Source organism: Pristiophorus japonicus, unplaced genomic scaffold, assembly GCF_044704955.1.
Source record: "Pristiophorus japonicus isolate sPriJap1 unplaced genomic scaffold, sPriJap1.hap1 HAP1_SCAFFOLD_1055, whole genome shotgun sequence".
NCBI lineage: Eukaryota > Metazoa > Chordata > Chondrichthyes > Pristiophoridae > Pristiophorus > Pristiophorus japonicus.
In genome coordinates, this window is record NW_027250708.1 from 69,668 (window position 1) to 80,144 (window position 10,477).

Below are 10,477 nucleotides of genomic sequence, written 5' to 3' on the forward strand. Positions count from 1 at the left end.
GTATAACCAGTTTCCCATCCCTGGCATCTGCGCTGTAGATATGGCTTTAATATCCTCCCTGCGGCCTAGCAATTGCCTGGTGCGGTTGAGTGGCTGTGTTTCTGGAGTGAGAAGTGGGTGAGGTGTGTGTTGGGAGATTGGGTTGATGTACGAAAGGTGACTGATGCCTTGTGTTGTCTCTCGATGGTCTTGTAGAGAGGAGAAGGAGCGCTGGATCAGAGCCAAGTATGAGCAGAAGCTTCTGCTGGCGTCCCTCCCGCAGTCCGACATCCCCCTGGGGCAGCAGCTGCTCCGGGCTGTGGTGGAGGACGATCTCAGGCTGGTCGCCCTGCTCCTGGCCCACGGCACCAAGGAAGAGGTGAACGAGACGTACGGGGATGGAGATGGAAGGACGGCACTGCACCTGTCCTGTGCCATGGCTAACGTCGTCATAACTCAGCTCCTCATATGGGTAAGAGACAGACCGTGTGAATGTACACGTGCAGTGGCTCGCCCAGACTGCGTGTGTTCACACTCACTCCCACATCTCCCGGCCTCCGCAATACATCTCCCACGCATACTCAGCACTCCGTGTACACTTACACTGCACACAGACACTCCCACACCCCGTTACACTTACACTGCACACACAGTCCCACACCCCCCCGTGTACACTTACACTGCACACACACAGTCCCACACCCCCCCGTGTACACTTACACTGCACACACACAGTCCCACACCCCCCCTGTGTACACTTACACTGCACACACAGTCCCACACCCCCCCGTGTACACTTACACTGCACACAGACACTCCCACACCCCGTTACACTTACACTGCACACACACAGTCCCACACCCCCCCATGTACACTTACACTGCACACACACAGTCCCACACCCCCCCGTGTACACTTACACTGCACACACAGTCCCACACCCCGTTACACTTACACTGCACACAGACATTCCCACACCCCCCCGTGTACACTTACACTGCACACAGACACTCCCACCCCCCCCCCCCGTGTACACTTACACTACACACAGACATTCCCACACCCCCCCCGTGTACACTTACACTGCACACAGACACTCCCACACTCCCCCGTGTACACTTACACTGCACACAGACACTCCCACACCCCGTTACACTTACACTGCACACACAGTCCCACACCCCCCCGTGTACACTTACACTGCACACACAGTCCCACACCCCCCCGTGTACACTTACACTGCACACACACAGTCCCACACCCCCCCTGTGTACACTTACACTGCACACACAGTCCCACACCCCCCCGTGTACACTTACACTGCACACAGACACTCCCACACCCCGTTACACTTACACTGCACACACACAGTCCCACACCCCCCCATGTACACTTACACTGCACACACACAGTCCCACACCCCCCCGTGTACACTTACACTGCACACACAGTCCCACACCCCGTTACACTTACACTGCACACAGACATTCCCACACCCCCCCGTGTACACTTACACTGCACACAGACACTCCCACCCCCCCCCCCCCCCGTGTACACTTACACTACACACAGACATTCCCACACCCCCCCCGTGTACACTTACACTGCACACAGACACTCCCACACTCCCCCGTGTACACTTACACTGCACACAGACACTCCCACACCCCGTTACACTTACACTGCACACACAGTCCCACACCCCCCCGTGTACACTTACACTGCACACACACAGTCCCACACCCCCCCTGTGTACACTTACACTGCACACACAGTCCCACACCCCCCCGTGTACACTTACACTGCACACAGACACTCCCACACCCCGTTACGCTTACACTGCACACACACAGTCCCACACCCCCCCCCCCGTGTACACTTACACTGCACACAGACATTCCCACACCCCGTGTACACTTACACTGCACACACAGTCCCACACCCCAGGTACACTTACACTGCACACACAGTCCCACACCCCCCCGTGTACACTTACACTGCACACAGACATTCCCACACCCCGTGTACACTTACACTGCACACACACAGTCCCACACCCCCCGTGTACACTTACACTGCATACACACAGTCCCACACCCCCCGTGTACACTTACACTGCACACACACAGTACCCCCCGTGTACACTTACACTGCACACACAGACAATGTTGGAAGCACTCAGCAAGTCAGGCAGCTTCCATGCCGAGAGAAACCGAGTTAGCGTTTCAGGTCTGTGACCCTTTGTCAGATTTACAGTACGGTTGAATAATCTGTACTCGAACAATCACTGTGACTTTTGATAGCGTCCTCTGCAGCCAAGAATGAGAATCCGAAGGGAGTGTTGCCTTGGGTAAGGAATATCTCATGGCAGCTGGAGAGGAACTTGGAAAGGGAGGGGGGTAAATCCAGTTGTCGTGGTGCATGTTGGAACTAACGACAGAGGTAGGAACAGGGAGGAGGTCCTGCTGAAAGAGTATCAGGAGTTATGCTCTAAATTAAAAAGCATGACCTTGAGGATAATCTCTGGATTATTGCCCGAGCCACGTGCAAATTGGCACAGGAGCAGACAGATCAGGAGAACTAACACGTGGCTAAAGGGCTGGTGTGGGGAAGAGGGGTCCCTTTTCATGGGACCCTGCCACCAGTTCTGGGACAGGAAGGAGCTGTACCGATGGGACAGGCTCCACCTGAACCGGGATGGGACCCATGTCCCAGCGAAAAGGGTAAATCATCATCATAGGCAGTCCCTCGGAGTCGAGGAAGACTTGCTTCCACTCTAAAAGTGAGTTCTCAGGTGACTGAACAGTCCAATACGGGAATTACAGTCTCTGTCACAGGTGGGACAGACAGTGGTTGAGGGAAGGGGAGGGTGGGACAGGTTTGCCGCACGCTCCTTCCGCTGCCTGCGCTTGGTTTCTGCATGCTCTCGGCTACGAGACTCGAGGTGCTCAGCGCCCTCCCGGATGCATTTCCTCCACTTAGGGCGGTCTTTGGGCCAGGGACTCCCAGGTGTCGGTGGGGATGTTGCACTTTATCAGGGAGGCTTTGAGGGTGTCCCTGTAACGTTTCCTCTGCCCACCTGGGGCTCGTTTGCCGTGTAGGAGTTCCGAGTAGAGCGCTTGCTTTGGGAGTCTCGTGTCTGGACGCAAACAATGTGGCCCGCCCAATGGAGCTGGTCGATTGTGGTCAGTGCTTCGATGCTGGGAATGTTGGTCTAATAGGGAGATGACAAAGGCTTTAAACTAATAAGTTGGGGGGAGGGATCTACAAGAAACATAATCAGCCCAAATATAAACACAGGAAAAGTGAGCTTAGGAAAGAATAAAGTAAGGGAGGACATTGATGGCAAGGGAATAAATAGAGTTCTAGAATAGAAGTCTAAAAAGATGGTTAAGCATAAAGTCAGAGAAAATCCTATTAAAAATGAATTAATCTATTTGTACAGCAATGCACGCCGTGTCCGTAATAAAACAAGGGAGCTGGAGGCAATCATGTGTTGTGAGGAACCAGACATAATAGGGATTACTGAGATATGGCTACAGAAAAATCAGGACTGGGAATTAAACATTGCAGGATATAACATATTTAGAAAATACAGAGAGAGAAAAAGGGGAGGTGGAGTAGCCGGACTTATTAGGGATAACATAATGGCAGTAGAAAAAAGTGACGCAGCTAGACAAAAATAGAATCCATAGGGGTAAAAGATAATAAAGGATCAATCACACCAGTAGGTGCAGTCTACAGACCACCTGATAGTGGAAGGGAGGTGAAGGAAGAAACATACAGACAGATTCGGGAAATGAGTAATACACATCGAATAATAATCATGGGGGATTTCAACCACCCCGATATTAATTGGACAGAAGAGATCGATAAAGGGGACAAGGGAATGGAGTTCTTACACTGTGTACAGGACTCCTTTCTAACACAATATGTAAAAAGCCCAACAAGGGAGGATTCGCTATTGGATCGAGTAATGGGGAATGAACCAGAGCAGATAAGAGAAGTAAAAGTAGGGGAACATCTAGGCAATAGTGACCATAATATACACTATAAGATGATAATTGAGAAGGACATAAGTATGAAGAAAAGCCTGGTAATAGATTGGAGAAAAGCTGATTTTGAGGGGCTGAGAACAGAACTTGGAAAAATAAAATGGGAAATAATATTGGCAAACAAAAATGGGAAGCATTTAAAGCGGTGTTCAACAGAGTGCCGGAACAATATATTCCGCTAAAAGAAAAGAACTAACTAAACACTAATGAGACTCCATGGATGAATAAAGCCATGAGGGAACAATTGAGTGTAAGGAAGGAGGCATATAAGGGGTGTAAGAGGAGTGCATGATAAGGGAGAATACGAAAAGATTCGGAGAGAAGTCAAAAAAACAATTAGGAAGGCAAAGAGGAACTATAAAATTAAATTATCAAGGAACATAAAACAAAATAGTAAAATATCTTACAGGCACATCAATAAAAAGGGAAGATTGGGTGGGAATAGGACCATTACTGGATAGACAGGATACTATCACAGGTAACGATTGAGAGATGACAGAAATATTAAATAGTTATGTTGCGTCAGTATTTACCAGGGAGACGGAACAGATGGACAGGACATTGGATGATGAGATGAGTAATGAGATAAGTGCATTTAAAATAAAAAGAGGGGATATATTAAATAAACTAATCAAACTCAAAGAGGATAAAACCCCTGGTCTGGATGAATTGCATCCACCCATTTTAAAATAATCTCGGGAAGAGATAGCAGAGGCAGTACTACACATATTTAATAATTCACTAGAAAAAGGTGTAGTGCCAGAGGACTGGAGGATAGCTAATGTAATACCGATATTTAAGAAGAGGGATAGAACATATCCAGGGAATTATAGACCAGTCAGCTTAACATCGGTGGTAGGAAAAATAATGGAATCCCTGCTAAAAGAGAGAATAGGTGAACATCTAGAAACCAAAAATATAATAATGAATAGTCAGCGTGGATTTCAAAAGGGAACGTCTTACTTGACCAACCTCATGGAATTTTTTGAAGAGGTAACAGAGAGAGAATAGACAGGAGTAATGCAATAGATTTAATTTCCCTAGATTTTCAAAAGGCCTTCGATAAGGTACCCCATAATAGACTGATGAACAAGGTCAGAGAATGCAGAGTCAGAGACAAGTAGCAGAATGGATCGCTGGCTGGCTTCAGGACAGAAAGCAGAGAGTAGGGGTAAAGGGCAGCTATTTGCAGTGGCAGAAGTTCCACCAGGATCAGTGCTAGGACCACTGTTGTTCACAATTTACATTAACGATTTAGACTTTGGAATCAAAAACACAATTTGTGGATGACACCAAATTGAGGCGAGTCAATACTGAGGGGGACTGCGACACATTCCAGGAGGACATGAATAAACTTACAGAATGGGTTTATAATTGGCAAATGAAGTTCAACACAGATAAATGTGAGCTATTACATTTTGGTAGGAAGAATAGGGAGGTCACTTATTACTGGGAGGGTGGAGTCTGGGTGGGGTAGAGGAACAAAGGGATCTCGGATACAAATACACAAATCACTAAACGTTGCGACACAGGTTAGCAAGGTTATAAAAAGCAAACCAAGCACTAGGGTTTATTTCTAGAGGGATGGAATTGAAAAGTAGGGAAGTTATGCTAAACCGGTATCGGACCTTGGTTAGACCACACAGAGTACTGTGTACAGTTATTGTCACCATATTATCAAAAGGATATAGAGGCACTGGAGAGGGTGCAGAGAAGATTTACAAGGATGATATCAGAAATGCGAGGGTGTACATAGAAACATAGAAAATAGGTGCAGGAGTAGGCCATTCGGCCCTTCTAGTCTGCACCGCCATTCAATGAGTTCATGGCTGAACATTCAACTTCAGTACCCCATTCCTGCTTTCTCGCCATACCCCTTGATCCCCCTAGTAGTAAGGACCTCATCTAACTCCTTTTTGAATATATTTAGTGAATTGGCCTCAACAACTTTCTGTGGTAGAGAATTCCACAGGTTCTCCACTCTCTGGGTGAAGAAGTTCCTCCGCATCTCGGTCCTAAATGGCTTACCCCTTATCCTTAGACTGTGACCTCTGGTTCTGGACTTCCCCAACATTGGGAACATTCTTCCTGCATCTAACCTGTCTAACCCCGTCAGAATTTTAAACGTTTCTATGAGGTCCCCTCTCATTCTTCTGAACTCCAGTGAATACAAGCCCAGTTGATCCAGTCTTTCTTGATAGGTCAGTCCCGCCATCCCGGGAATCAGTCTGATGAACCTTCGCTGCACTCCCTCAATAGCAAGAATGTCCTTCCTCAGGTTAGGAGACCAAAACTGTACACAATACTCCAGGTGTGGCCTCACCAATGCCCTGTACAACTGTAGCAACACCTCCCTGCCCCTGTACTCAAATCCCCTCGCTATGAAGGCCAACATGCCATTTGCTTTCTTAACCGCCTGCTGCACCTGCATGCCAACCTTCAATGACTGATGTACCATGACACCCAGGTCTCTTTGCACCTCCCCTTTTCCTAATCTGTCACCATTCAGATAATAGTCTGTCTCTCTGTTTTTACCACCAAAGTGGATAACCTCACATTTATCCACATTATACTTCATCTGCCATGCATTTGCCCACTCACCTAACCTATCCAAGTCGCTCTGCAGCCTCACAGCATCCTCCTCGCAGCTCACACTGCCACCCAACTTAGTGTCATCCGCAAATTTGGAGATACTACATTTAATCCCCTCATCTAAATCATTAATGTACAGTGTAAACAGCTGGGGCCCCAGCACAGAACCTTGCGGTACCCCACTAGTCACTGCCTGCCATTCTGAAAAGTACCCATTTACTCCTACTCTTTGCTTCCTGTCTGACAACCAGTTCTCAATCCATGTCAGTACACTACCCCCAATCCCATGTGCTCTAACTTTGCACATCAATCTCTTGTATGGGACCTTGTCGAACGCCTTCTGAAAGTCCAAATATACCACATCAACTGGTTCTCCCTTATCCACTCTACTGGAAACATCCTCAAAAAATTCCAGAAGATTTGTCAAGCATGATTTCCCTTTCACATATCAGGACAGGATGAACAAGCTGGGTCTGTTCTCTCTTGAAAAAAGAGTGACCTAATAGAGGTCTTTAAAATGATGGAAGGTTTTGATGGAGTGGATACAGAGAGAGTGTTTCCACTTGTGGGGAAGAGCAGAACTGGAGGCCATCAATATAAGATAGTCACCCAGAAATCCAATGGGGCATTCAGGAGAAACTTCTTTACCTAGAGAGGGGTGAGAATGTGGAACTCGCTGCCACAGGGAGGGGTTGAGGAGAATAGTATCGATGCATTTAAGGGGATGCTGGACAAGTATATGGGGGAGAAGGGAATAGAGGGTTATGCTGATAGATTTAGATGAGGAAAGACGGGAGGAGGCTCGAGTGGAGCATAAATGGCGGCCTGGACTGGTTGGGCCGAATGGCCTGTTTCTGTGCCGTATATCCCGTGTAATCCCTCTCTGTCCCCCCCTCTCTCTGTCCCCCTCTCTCTCTGTCCCCCTCTCTCTCTGTCCCCCCCTCTCTCTGTCCCCCCCTCTCTCTGTCCCCCCCTCTCTCTGTCTCCCTCTCTCTCTGCCCCCCTCTCTCTGTCCCTCCCTCTCTTTGTCCCCCTCTCTCTCTCTGTCCCTCCCTCTCTCTGTCCCCCTCTCTCTCTCTCTGTCCCCCTTTCTCTCTGTCCCCCTCTCTCTGTCGCCCTCTCTCTCTGTCCCCCTCTCTCTCTGTCCCCCTCTCTCTCTGTCCCCCTCTCTCTCTGTCCCCCTCTCTCTCTGTCCCCCCCTCTCTCTGTCCCCCTCTCTCTCTGTCCCCCTCTCTCTCTGTCCCCCTCTCTCTCTGTCCCCCTCTCTCTCTGTCCCTCCCTCTCTCTGTCCCTCCCTCTCTCTGTCCCCCTCTCTCTCTGTCCCCCTCTCTCTCTGTCCCCCTCTCTCTCTGTCACCCTCTCTCTCTGTCACCCTCTCTCTCTGTCCCCCTCTCTCTCTCCCTCTCTCTGTCCCCCTCCCTCTCTGTCCCTCCCTCTCTCTGTCCCCCTCTCTCTCTGTCCCCCTCTCTCTCTGTCCCCCTCTCTCTCTGTCCCCCTCTCTCTCTGTCCCCCTCTCTCTCTGTCCCCCTCTCTCTGTCCCCCTCTCTCTCTGTCCCCCTCTCTCTCTGTCCCCCTCTCTCTCTGTCCCCCTCTCTCTCTGTCCCCCTCTCTCTCTGTCCCCCTCTCTCTCTGTCCCCCTCTCTCTCTGTCCCCCTCTCTCTCTGTCCCCCTCCCTCTCTGTCCCTCCCTCTCTCTGTCCCCCTCTCTCTCTGTCCCCCTCTCTCTCTGTCCTCCTCTCTCTCTGTCCCCCTCTCTCTCTGTCCCCCTCTCTCTCTGTCCCCCTCTCTCTCTGTCCCCCTCTCTCTCTGTCCCCCTCTCTCTCTGTCCCCCTCTCTCTCTGTCCCCCTCTCTCTCTGTCCCCCTCTCTCTCTGTCCCCCTCTCTCTCTGTCCCCCTCTCTCTCTGTCCCCCCCTCTCTCTGTCCCCCTCTCTCTCTGTCCCCCCCTCTCTCTGTCCCCCTCTCTCTCTGTCCCTCCCTCTCTGTCCCCCTCTCTCTCTGTCCCCCTCTCTCTCTGTCCCCCTCTCTCTCTGTCCCTCCCTCTCTGTCCCCCTCTCTCTCTGTCCCCCTCTCTCTCTGTCCCCCTCTCTCTCTCTCTGTCCCCCTCTCTCTCTGTCCCCCCCTCTCTCTGTCCCCCTCTCTCTCTCTCTGTCCCCCTCTCTCTCTGTCCCCCTCCCTCTCTGTCCCCCTCTCTCTCTGTCCCCCTCCCTCTCTGTCCCCCTCTCTCTCTGTCCCCCTCTCTCTCTGTCCCCCTCTCTCTCTGTCCCTCCCTCTCTGTCCCCCTCTCTCTCTGTCCCCCTCTCTCTCTGTCCCCCTCTCTCTCTCTCTGTCCCCCTCTCTCTCTGTCCCCCTCTCTCTCTGTCCCCCTCTCTCTCTGTCCCTCCCTCTCTGTCCCTCCCTCTGTGTGCCTCGTTCCCCGCCCTTTGCTCCCTCTCCTGTCTCATGTTGGTCCTCCCTGACAATATGAGTGATGGTTTCTCAGTACTGCCTCCATCCTTCCCCCCCCTCCCCTCAGTGCGTACACGTGTTCAGTGAGTGATGCTGCCTTGTGTTGCTTTTACAGTACGGAGTGGATGTGAAGAGCCGAGATGCTCGGGGACTGACACCGTTGGCGTACGCCCGACGAGCAGGGAGCCAGGAATGTATCGAGATCCTGACACAGCATGGCTGCCCCAGTGACAACTTCATCCCCATCCCGACCCCGAACCTGTCCCGCAGGAACACCAACGTCAATAACAACTCACAATCGGAGCTGAATCAAAGTGCCAGCATCATCTGACGTACCGACACTCGATGGGCACTGGTCCCAGCCGTACTCTGTGTATCTCCCCTCCCCTCCCGGCACCACCATTGTATCAAACAGCAGACTGACAGACGTTTCTCCTCTCTGACCGTCGCTGCTCTGTCATTGACCGAATGTCCGAGATTGTCTGGGTTTTTTTATTATGTGGTCTGGTGCAGTGAAGCCCCAAACCTGCAAACCCGATGGACTCCAGGAGCCCAGGGTGGAAGTGACACTCAACTTGATTGTGACTGGGCAAGGACTGCAGGAATGGGACACAGCACCTCGCTGTCACCTGTACATAGAAAAGCAGTATCATGTCACTGGAATGCAGCTACTCTGAATAGCAGCACAGAGTTCACTCGTAAAACCAGGCACAACACATTGAGCACCAGCCAAGAGAGAGTGGGTTATACCCCAGTGATACAGGACCGGTGTAACGTTACACTGGGTGTGAGAGTGTGGGTTATACCCCAGTGATACAGGACCGGTGTGAGGTTACACTGGGTGTGAGAGTGTGGGTTATACCCCAGTGATACAGGACCGGTGTAACGTTACACTGGGTGTGAGAGTGTGGGTTATACCCCAGTGATACAGGACCGGTGTGAGGTTACGCTGGGTGTGAGAGTTATACACTGTGTAATGTTGGGTGTGTGAGAGTTATACACTGTGCAATGTTGGGTGTGAAGAGAGTTATACACTGTGTAATGTTGGGTGTGAGAGTTATACACTGTGTAATGTTGGGTGTGAGAGTTATACACTGTGTAATGTTGGGTGTGTGAGAGTTATACACTGTGTAATGTTGGGTGTGTGAGTTATACACTGTGTAATGTTGGGTGTGAGAGTTATACACTGTAATGTTGGGTGTGAGTTATACACTGTGTAATGTTGGGTGTGAGAGTTATACACTGTGTAATGTTGGGTGTGAGAGTTATACACTGTGTAATGTTGGGTGTGAGAGTTATACACTGTGTAATGTTGGGTGTGTGAGAGTTATACACTGTGTAATGTTGGGTGTGAGAGTTATACACTGTGTAATGTTGGGTGTGAGAGTTATACACTGTGTAATGTT

General features: G+C 50.3%; 1 protein-coding gene across 1 annotated transcript; it reads left to right on the top strand.

Moving 5' to 3' along the window:
• The first annotated feature begins 163 nt into the window (after positions 1–163).
• Positions 164–10,166, top strand: LOC139241368 (arf-GAP with GTPase, ANK repeat and PH domain-containing protein 3-like). Its single transcript, XM_070869971.1, has 2 exons — positions 164–451; positions 9,187–10,166. Exons 1-2 carry the CDS (start codon positions 164–166, stop codon positions 9,400–9,402), a joined length of 504 nt encoding a protein of 167 aa, XP_070726072.1. The 3' UTR covers positions 9,403–10,166.
• The last annotated feature ends 311 nt before the right edge of the window (positions 10,167–10,477 follow it).